This window comes from Amborella trichopoda, chromosome 6 (assembly GCF_054954075.1).
Source record: "Amborella trichopoda isolate Santa Cruz 75 chromosome 6, AtrichopodaSantaCruz75HAP2 v2.0, whole genome shotgun sequence".
In the NCBI taxonomy this organism is placed as follows: domain Eukaryota; kingdom Viridiplantae; phylum Streptophyta; class Magnoliopsida; order Amborellales; family Amborellaceae; genus Amborella; species Amborella trichopoda.
The window spans coordinates 53,410,990-53,434,934 of NC_142341.1; the positions used below are offsets into that span (position 1 = coordinate 53,410,990).

Consider the following 23,945-nt stretch of genomic DNA (forward strand, 5'->3'; position numbering starts at 1 on the left):
GGGATGGGGATGTGATCTCTAGAATTCAACAACCAGCTTCAAAGAAGAATAAAAAAAAAAAAAAATTAACTCTTGACTATGTGCCAAGAAGAAATGGCATCCCAATATTACATTTGAACCATCCAAATTTTGGAGGGACTGTTCTATATGTCCAATAACTTAAAAATCCAAAAAACTTATTTTCAAAATCATCATCTACTTATAATAAGATCGATATCAATTTAAAAAAAAAAAAAAACTCCTCGTGTTTTCCCCAATGAAGTAAATGTATAGTGTGCTCCCGAGGGAGCATAGGCCCTCATTGTCAGATCCTTGCTGTGAACCTTCGCGAGCTTTTTTACTTCCATCGATCGATGAGAGAGCAGAAATCGCGTTTCTCTATCTCTAAACCTTACTCTCCTTCCAATCGATGAGAGAAGAAAGAAATCGCGTTTCTCAATCTCTCTCTCTAGAAATCGCATTCTCAATCTCTCTCTTTCTAATTCACTATCTCAGCATTGCTTCCCCTGATATTGAAAGCATATACGCATGGGGATTTCTCTCTCTCTTTGATGATCACTGCTTTCTCTGTTAGTCTGTTACTTTTGACGCTTTCAGGTATCATCTTTCCCCTCCTGCTTTATTTATCTTTGTCGTAATAATAAAAAAAGAGAGTCCTTTACTGTAGTATTTGTTCGATATGTGCTCTTGATTGCCTTTTCTGAGCCCTAATTTTAAAGTTTTTTTTTTTTTTTTTGAATGAGTTCACTGCTAATTCTAATTTTAAAAGATATTGCTTCTCTCTCTCTCTCTCTCTCTCTCTCTCTCTCTCTACATCTCTGGTGCGTAATTTCTTTCTTTCTGTCTTTTCCTTTTATCTTTCTTAGTCTATTAGTGTTTTCCTAGGGTTAATTGAAGGTTCCTATGCGTTATATTTATACTATGCTATTTGCTTTCTACTTATTGCTAATTCGTTTTATGGGTTTTTATATCCTGTGGTGTTTGGTTAGCATAGAGCCTTCATGGTTCCTTTTTTTGCCTTCATGGTTCCTTTTTTTTCTTTCATTTTGCAGAAATATTTATTTCGAATACTTGGGTTCACTATTTCCTCTGAGAAAAAGCATAATTCTCAGAAACAGGGACATTCTGGTGCATTTTGAAATCATTCTAGTATGTTTATTAGCAAAAATCCCCCAAAGAATGCCAATCTCTCCATAAAAGTTTATATTGTTTTCAGGAAAATCATAATATAATTAGATGTATTTAGCAAGCGTTTCTTTCTTCACAATTATTATTATTTAGGTTCAAATCTTATTGAAGTACATTTAAGAATTGGATGTATCTGACAATTTCATACTTGTTTTCTTTCCTGCTTACTCAGTTAGTTTTGTTTATTTCTACATATCCTTTTCCGGTTGTTATATTTTCACTATCTTTGGCTCGCATAGAGTCTTCGTGGATGCTTTTTCCCCGGAATATGTACAACTCAGTTTTTCATTTCTTATGAGTAAAAGGACAGTTATCAGAAATCTGGATAATTTGGTGCGTTTTGAATCCTTTTAGTATATAAGTGAAAACCTTGGAATGACTGCCATTCTTTGCATAAGATCGAACACAATTTCAAGTAAAAATTGGATATATCCCGGAAGTATTTCATCCTGAATAATTATCATATTTGGGTTCAAATTTCATTGCACTTAGGCCTATGTTCTTTTGTGAATTTTAGATGTTTTCAGTTGAATGTCAATCATGGCACTCACTTTCTTCTCGAGCCTGCAAAATCTGTGGCTGCTTTGGGCCGACAAAGATTTGTGGGACTCAAACCGCATAGTTCAGGGCCTTTCAATCCCTGACCACACCAAACATTTTGTGTTCGCAATCTATGAACCAGAGTCCCAATCCACAGTATACATACTCGCTGCTCAAATCCTATCAGAGTGCTCCGCTGGCGATGCTGAATGCTTAATCAAGGCAACTCGGCCCCAAGCTGTGGTAGCCCAAATATCACCTTATGCATTGGAAGATATTCAATCTGAATTAAGCAAGTCTTCGATTTCTTCAATACCCACTTCACGTTGGGAGGTTCTGAAGGTGTGTTTCATGGAGAAAATTAGCAAACCACACTACGAAGAATTAGCTGGGTTTCAAGTTCTGAAAGAGATCTTTGGTGTTGGGTTTTATGGACATGTATTGGCTGCTAAGACTGCAGCAAAGGAAGTCAATTCTTGCTTTCTTTTTCTTGAATCTCCTCTAAGGAGCTCTATTGGGCATTGTGAGAGTGAAGGAGAAGACATGAGTAATAGTGGTAACTTGGGTTCTGATGCTCAGAAGGGGGCTTCTTCTTCAAAGCTCCTCCCACCTACTGGTTTGGTACCAGGAAGATTGATATCTCATGCAAGTGGTGCCGTTTCATTGGGTTACAAGAGGTTTTGCGTTGCAAATTTAGCTGAACATGCAATGGTTAGACCGTTAGTTTCATCTGTAGCATTAGTTGAATCGGGGTCTTCAGATTCCTTGGCAAGTACCTCTGAATTGAGAAACAATTATGAAGCCCCTCCATTTGCCCAATCCTTTTACGGCTTATTAACTGATTTGCATGATATATATGCTGATATTCCGGCCATGAGGACAATGCTGGTTTATGCTCAAAAGATGCTCGACCATGTCAATAGAGGTGAAGATGTGCATAGCCAAATACTCTCTGAAGTTCACAAGTTCAGAGTTGCAGTCGAAGGGCTAAGATACATAATAAGCAGTACTAACAAGAGGCAACAGAGCATGTCAAATGTTGAGTATTCAGGTCTCAGCCAAGAAGAGAAATGCAATGCTCTTTTTGCCCAATCCCTAAGAAACCAGGCCAAAAAGTGCAAATCATTGGTTGCAGTTGTTGATGCTAGCAGTTTGGCAGGCATAAGAAGGCACTGGAACACGTCTTTACCCCCTGAAATTGCAGAATCAACTGCGCAGTTATTCGCAGCCGATGAACTTGGTGGCGAGGGTCCTAATGATAATTCAGAGAAGAAAAGCAGTTTAGTAGATAAGCCTGTGGTGGCAGTTGGGGCAGGAGCAACAGCGGTTATTGGGGTCTCTTCGCTCTCTAAAGCAGCTCCTGCATCTACTTTCATGAAGTTGCTCACTTACAAATTTCCAGCTTCTCTTAAACTTGGATTTGCTCAAGCTCAAAGAACTGCAATGGTTACTCTTAGTAAGATCCTGAGCCCTTCCAAAGTGGTTGCTCCACTGAAGGCAGCCATGCCTGGTGCTGTGAGCTCAGGAGCCAAGGCTACCCCGGCTATGAAGGCAGCAGCTTCAGCTGAGAAAATTAGAGCAGTGGCTCATAGTGTCATAGCTTCGGCTGAGAGGGCGAGCTTAGCAGCTATGAGGACAGCTATATATGGGATTATGAAGAAAAGGAGAGGGCACCCTATTGGGCTTACACCTTGGGCCACTTTTGGGTGCAGCGTGGCTGCTGGCACAGGGCTGATAATGTATGGTGATGGGATTGAATGTGCCCTTGAGTCTCTACCGGTGGCTTCCACAATTGCATCCTTGGGCCAAGGACTTAGAAGTCTACAACAGGTTTCACAAGTTGTAAGGGAGACAAATTCTTCGAAGATACAGGAAATGATACTGACAACGGTATATAATATCAGGAGGCATAGAATTCAGTGAACCAGCTTTGGTCTATTTCTGGTAGGTGGATTTTATATGATGGATTATAGCTTAATCTGATGCATTCATTTGGGGGTCTGATTGTTTTTTAATATTTCTCATTTAGTTGTGTAAATATAAAGTGATTTGTTATGATTAACCTACAAATTGTATATGTTTTTGGTTGTCATATTGCATATACTAATCTTTTATACACCTGAAATCAAATGTGAGGTTGTAAGGTCCATTTATTTTCTCCTTCCCGAAGTTCTTTTCAATCATATGATTGATGATAAATTAGTAAATAAGCAGAAATAAATTACAGTTAAAGGAACAATTTAAGGAAACAAATAGTTATTGGATACGATCCACTATGAAGATCACAAACAGTTAATAGTTTATCATTAGAACCTGCTTTGAAAGGTGGTATTATTTGAGGAGCCTCTCCTTGAGCTAAACCTTTTCTTGCTAGAACCTTCTCAATGTTCCCACTCACAAACTCATATAATAACGGAACCAAGAAGATCCTCAAAAGGCTTCAAGTTTTGAAGCATTCTGTTTCCTTCTCTATTTATAGATCCTCAAAGGCTTCAAGTTTTGAAGCATTCTGTTTCCTCTTCTCTATTTATAGAAAGAAGACGGAGTAAACTTAAGGACTTAACTGATGCTATCTCTCCTTATCAAATCGTTGTGGGGTGGCATTATTTCGATGCCACATCCCATCCTTGAACTACAAAACAATTATTCAATTTCCATTTCTTTTGATGATTACTATTTCATATTCTGGAAAAAGAACTCCCAAGAAATTATTTTCCCTTCAAAATTGACAGTTTTCATTTCCAAAGTACACGTGCACTCCTCCAAAATCTGTGACCATATGCCTATGTCCATACCAAATTCTGGACGAAGTATCTAGTAGCCTTTCAAGTCTAAGATGTGGGCTCCTTTAAGTGGCTGTTGATATGAATCCTCTCCTTTTTCTATATAATTCCTCCTTTCATGGACTTCCCTTCTTCATAGGAAATTATGTTGGACCTTATCATTATGTATGCAGGGTCTGCATGGTCGTGCCTTATCACCTATTATTATTACTGGCTTCTCCCTTCATAGACCACCAATGACTTAGGTTATTAAATTTGGCATTGGAACCCAAAAAGCCAATGATTACTCGCATAACTCTTTGGCTATGTTGTTGTGAAATAATTATGGTCAGCACCGATATGGTAGGAAGAACCATAATGGGTATCTATGGAATCTCCACCATTTTCAAGTCCCTATTTCCAATGCAGCTACTAGTAGAATTGAAACTTCTCTCATAGTTCAGTTGGAAGGATCCTCATTCACTGTGAAAACAATAACAGAAACACTGGTAATATTTTAAGTTGATCTGGGGTCAATTCTTGCGTTATTTGTGCTTGCCTTGGACGTAGGAGGGCCCATTTGATGGCAGACAAGTAGGGTACGGTTGATGCAATGTTTTAAAAAACGGTCCGCCTGGCGCCTAGGCGGCCTGGACCAAAAATCTGCCCGCCTAGACTCAGGTGGCCCTACACGGGCGGATGTACCTGGGTGGGCGCCCAGGCGGGCTAGGCGTTTTTTCGTTTTTTTTAAATTATGGGCGCCCGAGGTTCTGGCCGCCTAGCGTTTTTTGAAACCTTGGGTTGATGGAATGAAGATTTAGACCATCTCCACATGGATTTTGTGAATTTTTCCTTTTAAATCTAAGCCATTATTACAACTCTAAGCCATTATTACAAGTTATCAAGAAAGTATTGAAGGTGTTATTGTAAATACAAAAGGAGACCAAGCTCTAGGTTATCGATATGACATGCAACTTATTACAATAGGCTGTAGTTGACCAATCTCATTGCTTGAGATTGGCAACTTCTTGTTGAAGTTTTTTTTATTTCATCATTGCCTTGTCTATATATATTAAAATGATTCATCTCTACTTGGTTTTGAAATCTTGGAACATGGTGTAAGTCTGATAGGTTTTGTAAAATCTTGCAGCAGAAATACTCCAGACAATATTCAATGGGAGAATAGAAAATGATGTTAGAGTGAGAAGCATGTTATAGGGTGTACCTCTTGCTATTATGAGATGACATGCAAAACTCTTTACCATTCATGTTGGTCATATTTATCTTCTGTTATTGTTCTAAAAGTACTCCTAATGGTAATAGTGTAATACTATCATTGGAGGATAGATTGTTAAAATGGAATTCATAGTTTGGAACTATCCTGATTAAAATAAGGAACATCCTATTTGTGTCCCTTCACTTTGGAAGTTTACCATCTACGTGAAACCCCCTTTCCTCAAATGAGGGAATAGAATTCCTTAAGTAGATGAGAATTCCATTTCCATTCCAAGGGAGTCAATGGTGATGCGTGATCCAAACTTCATTGTTATCACATTGATAAAAATGATATAGTCCATTTTAACAACCATGGCAAGATAGGGGGTTTACTTTTGCCCAAAATGAATATTTAGTCATATTTGTCTGCTTCAGATAATAGATTACCTATTCATCCTAGCCCATTTTACTTTAGGGTAGGTGTACACAGGATATGAGCCCTGAACATATTATACATCAATATCTTATTGCTACAATTGACAGAATCAACTTAGGATTTGGGAAAGATCAAGATGAAAAGATTGGTTAGTGTTCAAGCCAATTGAGAGGGGGATTCTTCTTGGACCGTAGTACTCCATCTGCTAATAGAATTCTGAAAAGAAATGTTTGTTGTACCTAATAAATGAGATATGCAAGTGATGAAGGTTACCTTACAAATAATTTAAGAGAAATTTCACATTACTGATGAATAAGAGCACTTCTGACTAACATGTACATTATACACAAACAAATGGAGAACTACACGGGTTTTCACCAATGGTTGAAATTTCAAGGCCCTATCTGGTGTTTGGGAAGAGAAGTTGGGGGTCAGCCAAATTATTATTTCACTTTCTGCCTTTTTGATATTCAGTTCTTTTTAACATTTGTATTAGTCTGGCCTTATGAAAACTCGTCTCTTTTGGCAGCCAATGCACATGATCCATTATAGTTGAATCCAGTGAAGACTCGACTAGAGAGTGATTTCTCCCTAGTTCTTTTTTCCCCCCTTTTTTTTGGTTGAGGGAGAGATATTCTTATCAATCTCCCAAACTGCTTGCTTCAATTGGTTCTCTCAGAACTTTCCTATATCATTGAAACGGAAACCTTAGATTTTCTTTTCATGAATGAAATTTGAAGAATTTTTCATTGGTGTGAAGGGATATTTCCTCGCCTATTCTTTTGTATTGACAGAAATTCTATTTTGCTACCCAGAAGCAATACTTGAGAACCCTTCCAGGGGTAGAAAGAGGATGTAGGGTTCGTACAATGTAGTCTTCTATCTCATATCTCATTCTATGATGTGTAGATGACTTCAGCAGTTAATTCACCTTTTGAAATTTTATAGGATTGATGGTGTACTTGGTTTTTCATAAATAATTTTCTGTTTTGCCGGGTGAAAATTGAAATCTGTGTGCGTGCTCATGTGTCCACAAATGTGTGAGAGCATGCACATGTGTGTGAGCGAAAACTGGTTTGTCAAGGGACAAACTTTTCTCCTCCATACTGAGAGATTTTATTAACATTCAAAACGGTAAAGGAAATAGACTTCATTAGACTGGAGGCCATAATCTATTGCATATTTTCATTTGATGATAACTTTTGCTTTCGTGCACTCTTGGAATCTCTTAGTATTTACATGTCATGGGAAAGATTATAGATGAATTAACAAGCAATTCCTTTACCAATTCTTAAGGAGGCATGCTAGATGGTGATTCAAAGGGAATGCCTTGAAGTACTCCCCTAGATGTTATTTCCTTGAAAATGGCCAATAGCTCTTCTTCTTGAAGTCTTTCCCATCTGAGTTGCCACAGTGTCTTAGAGAGAGGGAGAAAGAGATGAGATTGCTCCCTGTTGGGTTTGGTGATAGCCAAATCATAATACTCATATTTTCTTCTAAAGATTAAGGGTATTATGGTAAAAAGAAAATAGACTTTCTGGGGAAGCAAGAAAGTGACATCTATACAAGAGACTCAATGAAGGCATAATACCCATCCTTTTGAGGGTCATCCCTTTGGGGGTTATGAGAATGGATCTCCAAAGAGGAGATGGGTTTCCAAGAGAGAGACATGGACTATTAGATAGAGACGGTATTCCCATAAAGTTTTGGGTTAGTTTAGTTTCCACTTCTAGAGAGAGAATGTTTCTCAGTTGCTCTCGAAGTTATCTTTCCGGTAACGGTATTGTGGTGGGAAAGAAAATATTGATTGATGGTGTTGCTTGATCGGGAGAGTGGGTTTAGAAGGGAAGATCGGTGAAGGGTTTTTTTTGCGATGTTTAGAGAGAAGTATATCTCTTGTAACCCAAAACTATAATCTTCATTGTGATAGTGGATTTCTACTTGCCGGGGCCGTTAATGTAGCCCTACGTGGTGAACCACGTTAATCATGTTTTCTGGTGGTGTGTTTTTTATTTTTACTTTATTTTTTGCAATCGATTTATTGTTGTATTCATCTATTTCACATTTAGCCAATCACGTACACGATTTTGGGTGGGATCTTGGTATTTGGGATTCTCAGTTCTATAAGCTAAGGGTTCCCGAGAACCCTACACCCCCATGTTAAATCTTATTGGATGTAAATTATCAAACTGCAAACTTTAAATTGGGTGATTCTAGAAATTGAGAGAGAGAGAGAGAGAAAGAGAAAGAGGGCCCCTATTTTAGTTAAATATATCTATTCTATGTGTATTGTCAGACAGTTAAGTATGGGGACACATGGCATTCGAATAGAGTAGGTTCCTATGGAGAGAAACTTTAGAATAGGAGTTTACGTAACCCACTTTATTCAAGTCAACCACTATCTCTTCTTGTAATATATTCCATCATTTGTCTCTAAAAAAGTAATTAATTGGAAATGTAAGGGTGGCTATCGGCCGGCCTGAGGCCAAAAACAAGTGAAGAATAAAAAAAAAATGCCTAGGGGCTGGGACAAAAACAAGTCAAGAATATAAAAAAAAAAAGAAAAAGAAAGGGTCGGGGGAGGAGGGGGGGGGGGGGGGGGGGGGTTTGTCTAATATGTGATGGAAATGGTTTCACTTTGTTAGCAAACCTCAACGTTCGTCTTCTTTAATCGTTCAAAATGAGAATATCCATTTTCAATGAACGAAAATTTGGCTGCCTTGCTGCCTAGGCGGCCACTTTCTGAAACCGCCTAGGTTACGTCTGAGAGGGCAGGCCAAGGCGGGTCTGGGCATCCACCCAGCGCCACCCCTTAAAAAAACAAAAAAAAAATTAAAAATTGAACACTACCCTAATAAAAATTAGGCATATGTATTGCCCTTCTCTCTCTCTTTCTCTCTCTCTCTCTCATGTCTATGTGCTCCCTCTACATATGAGGAGAAGAAGAGGATATAATGTAAGTGTTCGATGCACAACCTTTGTCTATTTCTCTCACATACACACACATGCACACACAAAGATACACATGGACCCATATGCTCCATCTTTACACGTAAGAAGAAGATGACCTCCAAGTGTTCGACGCGAGCTCCCTCTCTCACAGACTCTCTCTCTCTCTTGCGCCATATCTTCCAAGTGTTCGAGACCTCTCTCTCACAAATACATATCCAAAAGAAAAAAGAAAAAGAAAAAAAGACAATGATCTTTAAGAATTTCATGCGATACCTAACACACACACGTATGTGCGTATGCGCACACACTCTAAACACATACATATACACACACACACAAAACAACTTATGGCCCCCACCCCAACCCCTTCCCTTAGGCCCGCCTTTGCCTTTTTTAACATTGCTCATTTTATTTATACTGAATATATGTGTGTGTGTGTGTACGTGCATGCATGTGTGTGTGTGAAAATACTTAAAAAACACTCGTGAGTGAACTTATGTGTATGTGTATGTGTATGTATGTATGTATGTATGTATGTATGTCACTTAAGAGTGAGCTTGGTTTTGTTTTCTCCTATGGTATTTTGGCCTGCCTTTCAAAATGACAATGCAAGATCAAATTTTATTGTCCAGTCAAAAGCCGTAGGACCTTGCTTCAATGAAAGGGCTCCATTTTTTCAGACATCTCAAGAAATGCATCATTCCATGTTTCCATTGATGTAGATTACGATTGATTTGTTATATATGATGTCAGCTTGATACAAAAGAGTACAAATACATATACTTATGTATAAGAGAAAGAAAGAAAGATTATTTCGCTACATAAGAAAAAGGCATATGATTATCTCTGCGGGCAACGAAGCCTCACTCGCTCAGATCGTGGACATGCGTGGAGAAGAGAGGAAGCTTTTCATCAACACTTGAGAAGCCTTTCCATTTTGCTACAAAAAAGGAGGGTTTTCCTTGCTTTCTCACTTTGTACTAGAGCCCTGGCTTATGTTGAGTAGGAGGGACTTCCCGGATGCAATGGTCCCAACCACTCCAAAGAAGGCCCCAATGGTTATGAATAAAAGATTGAGGGCCACTATGGGCTTAGAGAGTTGGGACCGAAAGATCTTGGTATAAAAGGCACAAGGAAAGATGATGGAGACAAAGACACAAAGGAGAGAGCCTGTGAAACCAAGGACATCACTAAAGTAAGGGAAGATGAGTGCCAAGAGAAGGATTAACAGGAGGATCATGGACCCTATACTTGCTCTAATGACCATTCTTAATCTGGGGCCTAGAGTGGAAGGGAGTTTGTTCTCGATTTGGAGTGCAATGGGTGAGAACTCTAGTGCGTATTTGGTCATGGGGGTGATCACGGTGGCCCACAGTGCGATCTTGGTCATCACGTTGTCACGAGGCATGCTGAGGGTCACTTGAGGATTGATGCCGGGGCCAAACAGCTTTGCACCAGTGAAGGCTATGGCTGTGTAGAGACTAGTCACCACTGTGAAGCTAACGATCGCGACCTGAACCAAACACCATGCATGTTAGACATTAGTGATTCATGACTTCGAATTATTCATTTTACAGTTTGGAAATGTATGATTTCATTGTCGGAAGTAGTTACCAATTCATGATTTGCGTTTCTTAATCTTTTCTTATGAATGAGATTGACCTACTTAAATATTACAACTCTGTTTCATTTTTCTTTTCCTTCTCTTTCTAGGAAGGATGGCACAGATAGATAAAATGAGAAATGTGAGGAAAAGTAACTGCCACTTTGTCTAGGAAATGGTAGGAAAAAAAAAAACCTAAAAAACAGAGACAAAAACGTTTGGAGAGTTTAGATATCTTACCTTGGTGAATTTTGAGGGATCCTTCATGGCTCTGTAAATGTTAGGAAAAACAACATGGCCAGCATAACTGAACATGTACAAACCGGATATGCCTGGAATGTTGTGAAGTTGAAGAGGAGGTATTCTTTGATTCACTGCTGAACCACCGAGAGCTGCAGTCCATCCAATTGTGGTGAAGAGGAGGAGAGACATCACAATCCCCCCTGAGGAGAGAAATGATATGGAGGAGAGGTCGCTCAACCATAGACTAGGCAATGCCATCAACACTGCTAACACAGTTAGGAAGTGTGTTGGAGATAGGTGAACATAGGCCGCTACACCGATGGATTTGTTGATGAATATGGTTCCTAGATTGTCTCCTAAAGAGATTGTGTAATTCACCAAAGTTAGGAAGATCTCAAGATATATAATGGCTGCAACCACAATTCTACCCTTCTTTCCAAATGCATGATCTCCAATGTCTTGGAAGTTTTTGGAGTTCGGGTTTTCATCTAGACATCTTCCCATCACATGCGCTCCATATGTACATATTATTCCAAATCCTATAAGCAAAAATATTGAGCTCCACCCACCTTTCTCGAGAGCATATGGAGTGGATAACTGCCCAAGCCCTACAAAATCCAAAGAATTGCAAGTTTTATTGATGATGGCCTAGTAGTCCAAACCCAATAAAGTCCTTTATAAATGATCTTATAAAGGTATGTTAATTTATAAATCGCCTCATAAAGATATGTTAATTGAGTTCTCAATTAGGAATCACTCTAGGTGCAAGCTTAATCGTGTGCAGAGAGGGAGAGAGGTGTTACCAACCGTCATTCTAACCGTGCGTATGCCAAACAGTTATAAACTTCATTGATGGTGGCCTACCATAGCACCAACCCAAAATACACCACTTCATGAATAGAGCCATCAGCCATGCAGCCAAGGCAATTGATTTCCTATTGAGGATTCACCCAGAGGTGTGTGCCTACATGAGTGTGGAAAAGGAGAGAGAGAGAGAGAGGTGTTACCTATCAGCATTCCAACCATGTTGATAACAGAGTGAAGGAAAGAGCTAGAGGCCTTCAGGTGGTGCCGAACTCCACTCACCCCCACCTTACCCTTCAAATTTGAACTCACATATTCCCCTTCTTTGCTACCACACTTGCACAATTGGTTCTTCTCTACACAGGAGTCGCACCTTTTGGACTTGGACTCAAGCAATTGGCCACCGTGCGCTGACTCGCTCGCGACCTGATTACTGTGCGAGTCTAAACATGACAACCTTCCAGCCATTGGCTTTTAAGGGCTTAACTCAAAACCAGTAGGAAACCAAAGGTTCTTCTCCACACTTGAGAGAGAGTGTAAGAGTAAGAGTCATATTTATAGAAGGATTAGGGATCTAAAAGTCGGAGGAGGCCTACTAGGAAGGAAGGTGAGAGATATTCCCCTACAACGTGGTGGGGAAGTAGCCAATTTGAAGAAATGGATTTTGTTATAGCGCAATGGAGGGAGAGAGATAATCAAGGTTAGGTTCCCCTGGATGATTTTGTTGACAGAGAGGGAGAGAGGTAAACCAATGTGTTTTTTTTTCTTTTCTTTTTTTCCTAGTTAAATATATTCTTCTTTTTGAAGGGTTTAGTGAGTGCCACAGTTACCTAGGTTTTTCTGTGGCAGTTAACTTGTTGCATCAAATGATAGCAAGGGTAGATCACCGAATATTTTGCTTCATTTTCCATTTATTCCAACTGACTAAAGTACACATATTTGGATTTGGATTTGGCTTTTCCAGTATATGGGAGCTCAAAAGATCCGAGATAAGTGGCTGACGCCATATATGGTCTTTTGAAGAATGTGGGATTCTACTTGTGGAGCCCCCCCCTCCATTTGATGATTTGATATATGAGGTAGAAAGGGAATGTGTTAAATGTTCCTTAAGGGCTCACCAAAGCTTGGAAGAGGGAAATAAACTGTCCTTAAAAAGGAAAAGAGCATCCTTCATAGCTCTGTTACATGGGCTGCTTACTAATAAGGATTTGATGCTCTTCTCAAGTTGATTTCATTCCATTCCATTCCATTCCAATTAGCAAGGGCCAAATTTTCCTTCATGGGCGGCCAATTCAGAATATGATGCTGCTGCTTATTCTCTCTCACCTTGTCGACATTGAATCCTCTTCTTCCCCTTCGCCTTTTGGGCTTATTATCTGTTTTCTGTTTTTCTCTTTTGGACTTTTTAATTGATATCGGTAATTGAGAGCTTGGACTCGCCAATGTCCCCTAGCCTTGATCAGGCTTGGCCGAGACAAAAAAAAAACCTAGAAAATATGGACTCCATCAGACTTGCCCTTAGTCTTAGTGTGGGTCATCTGAACCTATTCTAGGTCCAAGTGATTGTCCGATAGCAAATCACTGTCTTTCCAGTCATCAGTCCTCGGCTAAAACAATTGTGTTTCATTGCTTTTATTATTGTTGTTATTATTATTATTGTTTCACTTGCTTATTGTTGTTGCGGTGCTTTAAGGGATTGAATCCAAGCTTACCCACCCAACATGTAAAGAGATAAAGGTGATTCTCTGATTCTTCTATTCGACTCAATTCTCCTCACCATAAAAAGGATTCTCTCAAAGAGACACGGTTTTTTCATGCGATATGTGCATGTATGTACAGCCGAATAGCCAAATATTTGAAAAATTAAATATATAAAATTTGAAAATATAATATTCCTTCGTTTGTCAAATGTTTGAAAAATTAAATATATAATATTTAAAATGCTAATATTCCTTCATTCCTCAATCCTATATTTGATTCACTTAGGGAAAAATTCAATGTTTACATGCTTTTTAAAAGTCTCCAATGCATTTCTTAAGTCATTAGTCAAAACAAATATTTGGAAAATTTTCCAAAATTTCAAAGAGCTCCAAATTGTTTCCCTATTACTTGCAATTTTATTTATTTTTGGTTGACAATGTTATTGCAAAAAGTAACCAATAATTTTTGCTACTTAGGGCCTGTTTAATAATTGGATGGTAAATGTTTTTATAGAAGTTCTTCTTTGATGGGAAGAAAGAAAATCATAAAGAAGCTTTAGGTCTATGTGTTTGATAACCTGCTATAGAAGTTCTAGGTACCTGTCTTTGACAACCCGTTGGAAGATATAATTATATTTATTTAAATACTATTTAAATATTATTAAAATACTATATATTAGATATTATTTTTATATTAAATATGAGATATTGTATTGTAAATATCTATTGCATAAATAAAATCTATTACCAAATAATTTTCAATATATATTTTATATATAATACAAATATATATTGATGGGAGAACTATAAGGAGATATTTTCCCTAAATTCTATGTATCAAACATGAGAACTGTATAATAATGAGGAAGTTCCTTTCCTCCCCTAAATATAATCAAACGCGCCTTTAGAGTACGGTTAAGTGCATTGTGGACTTGCGATCCTGGATGCAACCATGACAATGACTTCACCCTCCCAAAATCCGTGGACATGGAGATAGATTTTATAATTTTTGCTAATTTATTATCAGGACCACCATAATCATGAATACAAAAAAAAAAAAAAAAAAAAAAGGAGAGAAGGAGAAAAAGGCCAATAGTGTTTTTGTGTATATATATATATATTAGACATACCATTTTAATTCTTTAAAGATTGTCGTATATGAACCACTTTTTGAGCTCAAAATTCTTGGCTCCATGGCAGAAATAGATATACCATGAAAATCAAGACCAAATTCATGAGCTCACTTAATACTTTTCCAGTGTAAATACTTTCCTAATTATTAAGGTAAAGGTGTAGGCTAAACCACTCTCCTAGTGTTTCATTATCAGATATTTTCTCAAGGCAAGATCTTACATCATATTCTTGCATGTAAAGCATGATCTCCACCGTCCATTTTATCTTATTAAGAATTGGAAAGGTATACAAGGTTGTTCAAACGCTGGTAATTAGCTTAATGAAGATTTTTATGCTTAATCAAATATTGATGGATGGTGGAGATCATGCTTCACATAACTTGCATGTGAAGCTTGCTGGTTTTGGGTTTTGAAAAATAAGAAAAAGGGAGTATATATAATTCGATCATTTATCCTTGATATAGGGAGGCCACAATTACTTATAACCATTCGATGTGAAATTTAATAGCTTGGATGTATCAAGTTCGAGAAAATTTATTTTGAAGTTTGAACTATGGTCAATTGAATAAATGCAGCCATCCAATTTCACATCCAATGGTCAAAGATTAATTGTGACCCTCTTGTACGAAAGGTAAATGGTCTTATTGTATGCTTAGACACAAAAAAATTGGGTAAGACAAATATAGAAACTAAATTTGAAGGGTGGTTTTTTTACTTCCATCGCGGGACAATTAACAAATGGGTTGAGATGAATCCGTCTATGCGCCCAAGCCCGCCTATGTAGAAATGCGGGATATCTTGATAAATCTATTTTTGAGATGGATTTTAAGACTTAATTTTTAAGGACATGTAATCTCTAACATGGAGATCATGAATATGAGACATAAATAACATTTAAAACTTAGAAATAACAATTTCAGTAATAAAACATTTGGACACTTAGTTTCGAGAACACTTATTTGCATCTTTTTTTTTAAATGAATGCTTTACACTATACACTTTCTGGACCGCATATGTAGATATGCGGTCTAATTCGCATGAAACAATTTTTCTTCAATAAAAGCAACTTAAGAGTAAGGCTAGAACTTTCTATATTTTTATGCCATTTCGGTGTTGGGTTGTTATTGCCACTGAGTTGTGTGACGAGATTGGGTTGTAAGATATGGTCATAATTGTTATGCCAAAATTAATGTGTTATTGGCCATGAAATAGTTTTCTAGTGACATTAATTGTGAATTCAAATTGTACACAATAAAAAATCTTAATATGTTGAATGTGAACAATTGTTTCATGCGGCTGGACTACATTTCTACGATGTTCAGAAGTATAAAGCATCCATCTTAAAGATGGATGCAAATAGGTGGTTCATCTAAAAACAATTGTAATTAAAGGTCCAAATGTTTTTTTAATATAATCATGACTTCTAACTTTTTAAAACAAAATTTATGTTCATGATCTCGATGTTAAACATTATATATTCTCTAAAAATTATGATTAAATTATATTTAAAAAATATATTTATTGTCAAGCCCGTATTTCTACCATACATGGGCTGGCCGCATGTTAACCACGTCCGTTGAATATTTGTCATTTTGTAAATAACAGATATGTTAGATCTGCACCATTTTTTTATGGTCAAATTTCAAGGTCAATGGTGGAAAAGCAATCACAAGTTTTTTTTTGTTTTCCCATTGGATTTGAGTGGTAGAATGAGTTTTACTAAATTGTAGCCTCTTTATACCAGAAATAAATGGTCTGTATACGTTTCTTATTGTAAATATATTTAGCCAGGTCAGGTCATGCAGGGTTGACCTGGAAGACCCAGACATGACTTGAAAATTGGTCTGGTCCACACTTTTGGATCCCTATCACGTCTCAAAGCGGGAACCCGACCGAGGTTTGGTTAACCCGTAGGACCATTGGGTTCCCGCCCTGAATTGGATACAACCGTTACCTTTTCGGTGGGTTTTGTCATGAAAAGCAGGGAAGTAACTTAATTGTAATCATCGTTAGAGTTTTTTTTAATTAATTGGGATCCGCTGCATAAACATTGAAAATTGGAATCCATAAAGACCATAGTTTGAAAAAGCACTGTAGATCCCATACAATATATTGAGATCCGGCTGTGTCCCTTTTCAAAAGGGCCGATCCAAACCGATCGGGTTCAAATTTAATTATTTTTTAATATATTTTTAATTTTGTTATTTTTGTTTAACCTTTTATGTGAACTGTTTTTATTATTTGTAAACACTTGCAGAGCCCACCCATAGTACCGCTCTCACAAATTTATGATTTTTAAAACTCTCTTTAATGCTGGTTCAGAGCCCCACCCTTGTCCATAACTCATCACGCATGGCTTTTACGTACGCTAAAATTTATAGCAAACATAAATTTCGACGTCGGACAAATCTCTCTCTCTCCCCTCCATAATTACAATTATGTGGTGGGCAAATAATATGCAAATGAACAAATATTTTCTTTCACAGCAATGAATCCATGCAACAGTTGTATAGTAATAAGATGCAGTAATTTTAAAAAACCATTGTATGGCTTTTTGTTTTATTCAAATTTTGAAATATATACTCTTTTCATTCTAATGAACAATTACAAAAAAGAAAAATTTCAAAACATAATTTAAAAAGTATTTTTTGAGTCCAATTAACATAAGCTGTTTATTTTGGTGAGATGCTTATATCTATGCCTTCGAACGATTTTTTCTTCTCCAAATTTTTTTTGGATGACTTTATTATCTTTAGATAAACAATGTTAAAAAAAAGAAATTGATTTTGAGTTTATAAAAGTTAATACCTTGAAATTCACAAAATGAATGGTCTAGATTCCTTTTTGGAGGGGGCTCATTTTAATCATATCTAGGGTTCAAATTGAACTCTTTTTTTTTTTTTTTTTGGGGCGGGGAGGAGGGGGAATTTATTAATGAGATGAAGAGAGTGTGTGTGTAAAATTTGGGGTCATACAAATACCACAAACGTGGTTTTCTAGAAATATCGTTGCCTTATATTATGATACAACCGTTACATTGGATCATTCCTCTTTCAAAAGGGTGATGAGGGCTCTCTATGCAAATGAACAAATATTTTCAAAATGAGGGCTCTCACCATTTTATCATTGAAAAAATTTGTTTTAGAGTGATAGAATTTAATACAATTATTTTCACAATTGAATATTTTATTAATAATTAATGTGATAGTAAAAATTATTTTTAAATTATTTTCACAATTGAATATTTTATTAATAATTAATGTGATAGTAAAAATTATTTTTAATTCATATATATCCATTAGATATACAATTAAAATAATAAATATTATTTAAATAAATAATTTAAATTATATAAATAAAACTAAATATATGCGGGGTCTTATTAATGCTAATATCCAAAAGATTAGTTTAAGACATAGATCCTATTAATGTCTATATTTAATATATCAGCCAATTAAGGCATAATCAAGAAGCATTAATCTTATTATAAACAAAGAGTGATAAGAATTTATATATAGGGAAATTGTTTCATGCGGGTTGGACCGCATGACTACATATGTGGTCCAAAACGTGTAAAGCATCCATCTTAAAGATGTATGCAAGTGGATGTTCCATATAAAATAATGGAAACTAACGGTCCAAATGTTTTTTTACTAGAATTATTGTTTTTAGTTTTTCAAAATTACTTATTTTTTCATGTTCATGATCTCCATGTTAGAGATTACATGTCCTTAAAAATTAAGTCAAAAAATCCATCTCAAAAATAGATTTATTAATCGGTCCGCATTTCTAAATATGCACGCTTGGCCGCATAAAAACTAGGTCCTTTTATATATATATATATATATATATATATATATATATATATATATATATATATATATATATATATATATTGATAAATACCTAATTTCAGTAATAAGATAATGGAGAGGGATTTAAGGAAAAATGTACTATAAGAGATAAAGAAAGAGTGAGTGAGGGAGAGATTTAAGGGTGAGAGGTGAGATCGATGCATATTTTCTTCCTTAACCTATATGTTTCCTGTTAAAAATAGACATGGGAAATAATAACTTGCGTGAGAGGGATAAATTATTATAAATAAAAATATGTATTTGTTTTATTGGGTTGGTGGTTTTTTGTTGCGCATGGGAAATAATCATTTGAATGTGAGAGAGATAAATTATGCTTAATAAAAAAATGCATACTTATTAATGAGGGATGTGCATTTTTAATAGGTCGTGTTTTTTCTATTGCATTAATTTAAGAAGTATAAAAATTATTTAAAAAGCATGAACAGAATAAATAATTCAGATATACTATTTGTCTTAAAAAAAACTAAATGTGACCAAAAGACGTTCAATATTATTATAAGTTGAAGAATCAATAGGGACATAGCGCAAATGAAAAAAAGTAAGAAAAACTTGTACGTGATGGGATCACAATATATAAGTTATGAATAATATTTAATAGGGTTATGTTAAGCTGCTCATACTATGGAGTAATTTATCATTGTACTCAATAGAATTTGGACACATATATACCATTGTTTTGTATATAGAGTTTTTTTTAATAAAGGTATTTATGGTAATTAGGAGGGGTGTGATATCATCTACATGGGTGGAATTAATATGCCTCATGATGGTAGTATCACACCCAATTTTCATGACGTCACACGCCTCATAATGACAAAAAATATTCTTATTAAAAAAAGCTTCAAGTACAAAACAATAGTATAGAAATGTCAAAATTTATAAAAAAAACATATTACAATTTGAAAAATATATTGCATAGAGATAGAGACAGATATTGTACATTGTACTTTTCTTTTAGGAAAATATTTTCGAGCTAAAAAATCCTAATGAGAGATCGGTAAATAAATGAACTTGAAAGAGATAGATAAATACATTGTTTTCTCGTAAGATAAGGTGGTGAGTGAGAGGGTTTTAGACAAGGACATGAGGGTTATGGTGAGAGAGGATGGAAGAAGTTTTTTTCGTAGGATAAGGTGGGGAGTGATAGGGTTTTAGGTTGTGACATGACGGTTTATGGTGAAAGAGGATGGAAGAAGTTTTCCTTAAAAAGATATTTTGGAAAGGAGAAATTGAGAGAGTGATTAAAGGAGAAGAGATGAACAAAATAGGGGAAATATTATAGGAGAGATTTAAGATAGGAGTTATCACATAGAGGCATTAATTACAAGTTAGAAAAAATAAAAAAGAGTAGCGCATAAAAAAAGAGCACGGTAGGGAGAGAGAAATAAAGGGTTTTTCGATTATACATTTTTTTTGGAGTTAATGCAAGATAGAAAAAATAAAGAAAGAGATAGACCTTTCTTTAAATCTCTTATATTATTATTAAATTATCTATCTTATCTCTCTCTTATTTATATCCTCTCTATTGTTACTATCACTCCAATTTATTTTCCTAAAATTTCTCCCATTTATTTTCCTAAAATCTCCTATCTTTCCCTTATTCACATCTATTCTAAGATAGAGAAAATAAAGACAGAGAGAGAATATGTTGAGAGAAAGAAATATTTTAGAAAAATAACTGGGAAAGAGATTTTATGAAAGAGTGAGAGATATATAGAAACGGTAGAGAGGGAATAGATGATATAAATATGGAAAATATAAAAGATTTTAGGAAAATAAATTGTAAAGATTTTAGGAATGAGGGAGATTTTAGTAAAAAGGGATAGATAAAAACGTTAGAGAGGAAAACAATAAATTATATAAATAAGAGAGAGATAAAAGAGAAAATTTAAGAAAGATATAAGAGAATTAAGAAAATGTGTAAAAGGGAGAGAGAAAGAGAAAATGGTGTGGGGGCGAGGGTGCAAGATTTATTAAGAAAGAAAATGTTGGGGGGTGGGTGATTTATCAGGAATGAGGAAAGATGGACTTGTGGCACAAAACAGAGGAAGTGATTTAAGGAAGGGCGCAGTTGGCATACGGATGCATCCGTAGCTGTAGAGGTAAGGTGCACCTTCAAATTTTATCATGGTATATAATTTTGATGGAAAATATTATTAGGATTATATCTAATTATAAAATTTTAAAAATGGTTAAAATCAAGTAGATCTATAAACATATGAAAATTTTGAAAATGGGCGGTGTAGATAATATGTTGTAAAATGCACTATTTTTTAGACTTAAAATCTTTTTATTTTTCATGGTCATACATTTCGATGTTGAGATGATCAATCAAAGGGTTTTTCAACGTTAAAACTACTTTTTTTGATGGATTTTTTAGGTGCATCCGTAGTTCTATATTATAAGGTTAAATCCTTATATAAACTTTACCCTTTAAGGAAAAGTGTAAGAGGGAGAGAGAGAAGAGAGAAAATTGTGTGGGTGGGGGGATAAAGAAAGAAAAAATGAGACACATGATACAAAAATAGTGGGGGAGAAAGAGAGAATAGAGGAAATTTTCTAAGTAAGGGGAGAGATTTATCAAGGAAAATAAAAAAATGGGACACGTGGCATAAAAATAGAGGAGGTATTCTTCTCGCTTAATATATAATGTAATAATAGATAATAGATGTAGTAGATATTGCAATAATATAAAAAAAGGGGTAATATCATTACAAATGATTGATAAATATTTTATCACATTTATTGTAGAAAATGTGTAATATCGTTAAAATGGTTCATAAATTGACAGTAAATGCGGAGTAAAACTCGATTCTATGAGGAATATAAGAAGGGCTCCTTAAAATTCATAAATGCTCAAACATTAGTTATTAAAATATAAATTTAATCATATTCTTATTCTAGGTGAAATTCATTCCAACTTTTTTGGGAAAAAAAAATATTATTGAAATTTCTCCCAGTCTCTCTTTGCTAACAACCTATCTCTCTCCTTTGCATCTCTATGTCTCTACTAACAATCTATTCCACTAAATTTGTTCTATATAACTTATTTCAAAAATAAAAAATTCTAAGTTAGCATAAAAATAAAAAAATAAATTAAGTTAGAGAGATCAATTTATTGCCATGAGTTGTACTTTAGATTTTATTTTGACTATCAAATGAATTTAATAGATAATAAATACTCAGACATGAGACATGCTTGAAGGATTTATACATTTATGATAGAATAATGAAGAACTATTTGCAATTGTCACTATTATTTTAGAAACCTTAAGAATTAATTTTTTGTTAATTATAAGCTGAAATCGACCAATTCTCCAATCCAAATCGTCAATCCACCAATCAACCATAAGTTTTTGAGTGGCCGATCCAGGTCACTTATCCGTTTTTTAAAACTTCGACAAGGACAACCTTGTGATTTCCGCATTGTTTGATGGGTAAAAGGATGTCAAAATATAATATCCCACTGTGCGGCATTAGTGAGTCACTGAGTGGAAAGGACGCTTCCTCCTTAACACTCTTATTTTTCCACCTCTATTTGATCTCAGCCGTTCATTTCAAATAACAAAAAAGCCTTTGCTGGTAATAACCATTTGCTTAGCAACGAAATTTTTGCCGACAATTCACCGAAACTTTTCCAAACCCAGATTCCGACGAAATTTCTAGGTACTGTTTTACCGAAATTTCGGTCCCTTGACCTCAAAGAAATTTCACCCCTGACCTCAAAGAAAATGCCAATATTCCCCGTATACTTTGTTTGGGAGCATAGTTTATTTTTACTGCCAGTCAAAAATACCTACTCTGTGAGGATTTTTTCAATATGAAATGTTTAAACCTACTTACAAATTACTAAATAATTATTATAAAAAATAAAATTTGAGTTTTCCTCACTTCTCACCATCTAAAAATTGGATGGCCTATATTCAATCTCGAGACATCATTTTTTCAAGTGCATGGAGTAGGAATTTTTTTATATATGATTTTATACAATAATATAATTTACCTTTCATATAAGGAGGTCATAATTATTTAAAATCATCCATTCTGAAATTAGATATGCTCAGGTGTGTCACAAAGTTTGAGAAAAATCGTTTGAACTTTGAGCTTGGTCAATAAAATAAATGCAGCCACTTAATTTTACATCTAATGATCAATATTAATTGTGATACCTTGTATCAAAGGTAAATGTCTCATTATATACATTTTTTTTTTGAGGTTGATTTATGGGTTAACGATAAATTTGAAGTCCTAAATTTAATTCTAGGTGGGGTTTTACCAGAGAGAAATAAATAGAGATTATACTTAGTATAATATCTTTTAGCACTCCAGAATTGGAGGGTTTCTTTTATTGTATAATGTTTTGGTAAAAAATACTGCGATTTGGGTTCTGCTTTGATATTGTAATAGTGTGATTTTTGGTTCTAGTGTTACCAAGAGTACTGCAATTTCATGGCTCTAATCGGGTTTGAAAATACTGGTTCAGAATAAGGGTGGTTCAGGACAAAATTAAGGTCAAGCTGTAACTGGTTATGTACGTTTAGCATTTTGGCTTGAGCTTCTTAGGTTGAACCAAGTAATATAAATACCCCTGTTTGTTCTAGATTTCAATTCTACATCAAGAGATTTTAATGGGAATATGTTTTGGGTTCGGAAACCCTAAAGTTATCGTACGTGGTTTAACCATTTTAATGATTATTCTATGTGGTTTTAACCATTTTAATGATATTTGTAGCAAATGATGGTTCCTTTTGTACATGTTCTCAATGTACATCTTTCACATAGTTAGTTATTTACAGCCACGGAAGTTTAAGTGAATCCGAAAAAAAAGACGATATTTGTATCAAAACGAGAAGAAGATTGCTCTCCCTAAATTAGGATATGTCATGGGGTTCCAATTAGAGTGTTTATATAAAGTGATTACTTAAAATCATTTCACTAAAGTGCCTCAAATCTTTTGCTAAAAAATACTCAAAATGATGTTGTTTTGAATTTAGAATATTGAACAACTATGGGTATTTTGATTTTTTTAATTACAACCCCAAACCAAATACCACAAATATGCAGCACTGTGGTTTAATAACTCACGTGTCATTTCATTAAAATATTTTGAAATTGGAATGGATTCTTATACAAGAATATGCATTACATCATTGACTCGGGTGAATAACTCACGTGTTATTTCATTAAAATATTTTGAAATTGGAATGGATCCCTATACAATAATATGCCTTTGAAAGGGGACCGGATCGCCTAAAAAATCGGAAATCGTCCGGTTCTAGAGAGAACCGGACGATTCTGTACAGTGAATCGCCGATTCACTGTACGGAATCGGCGAGTCCGTATGGTTTTTTTTTTTTTTTTTTTTTTTTTTTTTTTTTTTTTTTTTTTTTTTTGTAATCCATGATAGATTTTTTTGTAATACTTGATCGATTTTTTTGTAATCCATGATCGAATTGTTTTTGTTTTTTTGTAATCCATGATCGAATTTTTTGGT

At 35.2% G+C, this 23,945-nt stretch overlaps 2 protein-coding genes across 6 annotated transcripts; one reads left to right on the top strand and one right to left on the bottom strand.

The window, feature by feature from the left end:
* The first annotated feature begins 364 nt into the window (after positions 1-364).
* Positions 365-13,471, top strand: LOC18448525 (uncharacterized). Of its 5 annotated transcripts, none has more exons than XM_020676299.2 (3): positions 365-597; positions 1,706-3,672; positions 12,708-13,471. In XM_020676299.2, exon 2 carries the CDS (start codon positions 1,720-1,722, stop codon positions 3,649-3,651), a length of 1,932 nt encoding a protein of 643 aa, XP_020531958.1. In that variant the 5' UTR covers positions 365-597; positions 1,706-1,719; the 3' UTR covers positions 3,652-3,672; positions 12,708-13,471. The 5 variants fall into 5 exon arrangements, with proteins under 5 accessions (XP_020531958.1, XP_020531959.1, XP_020531960.1 ...); XM_020676300.2 differs by lacking the exon at positions 12,708-13,471 and adding an exon at positions 9,847-10,731; XM_020676301.2 differs by lacking the exon at positions 12,708-13,471 and adding an exon at positions 7,438-8,126.
* LOC18448524 (Transmembrane amino acid transporter family protein) lies at positions 9,813-12,269 on the bottom strand. The gene is made up of 3 exons (XM_006858585.4): positions 11,947-12,269; positions 10,937-11,547; positions 9,813-10,606 (listed from the first exon to the last, which is right to left on the bottom strand). The coding sequence occupies exons 1-3, from the start codon at positions 12,209-12,211 to the stop codon at positions 10,064-10,066; spliced, it is 1,419 nt and encodes a 472-aa protein (XP_006858647.1). The 5' UTR covers positions 12,212-12,269; the 3' UTR covers positions 9,813-10,063.
* Positions 13,472-23,945: the final 10,474 nt, after the last annotated feature.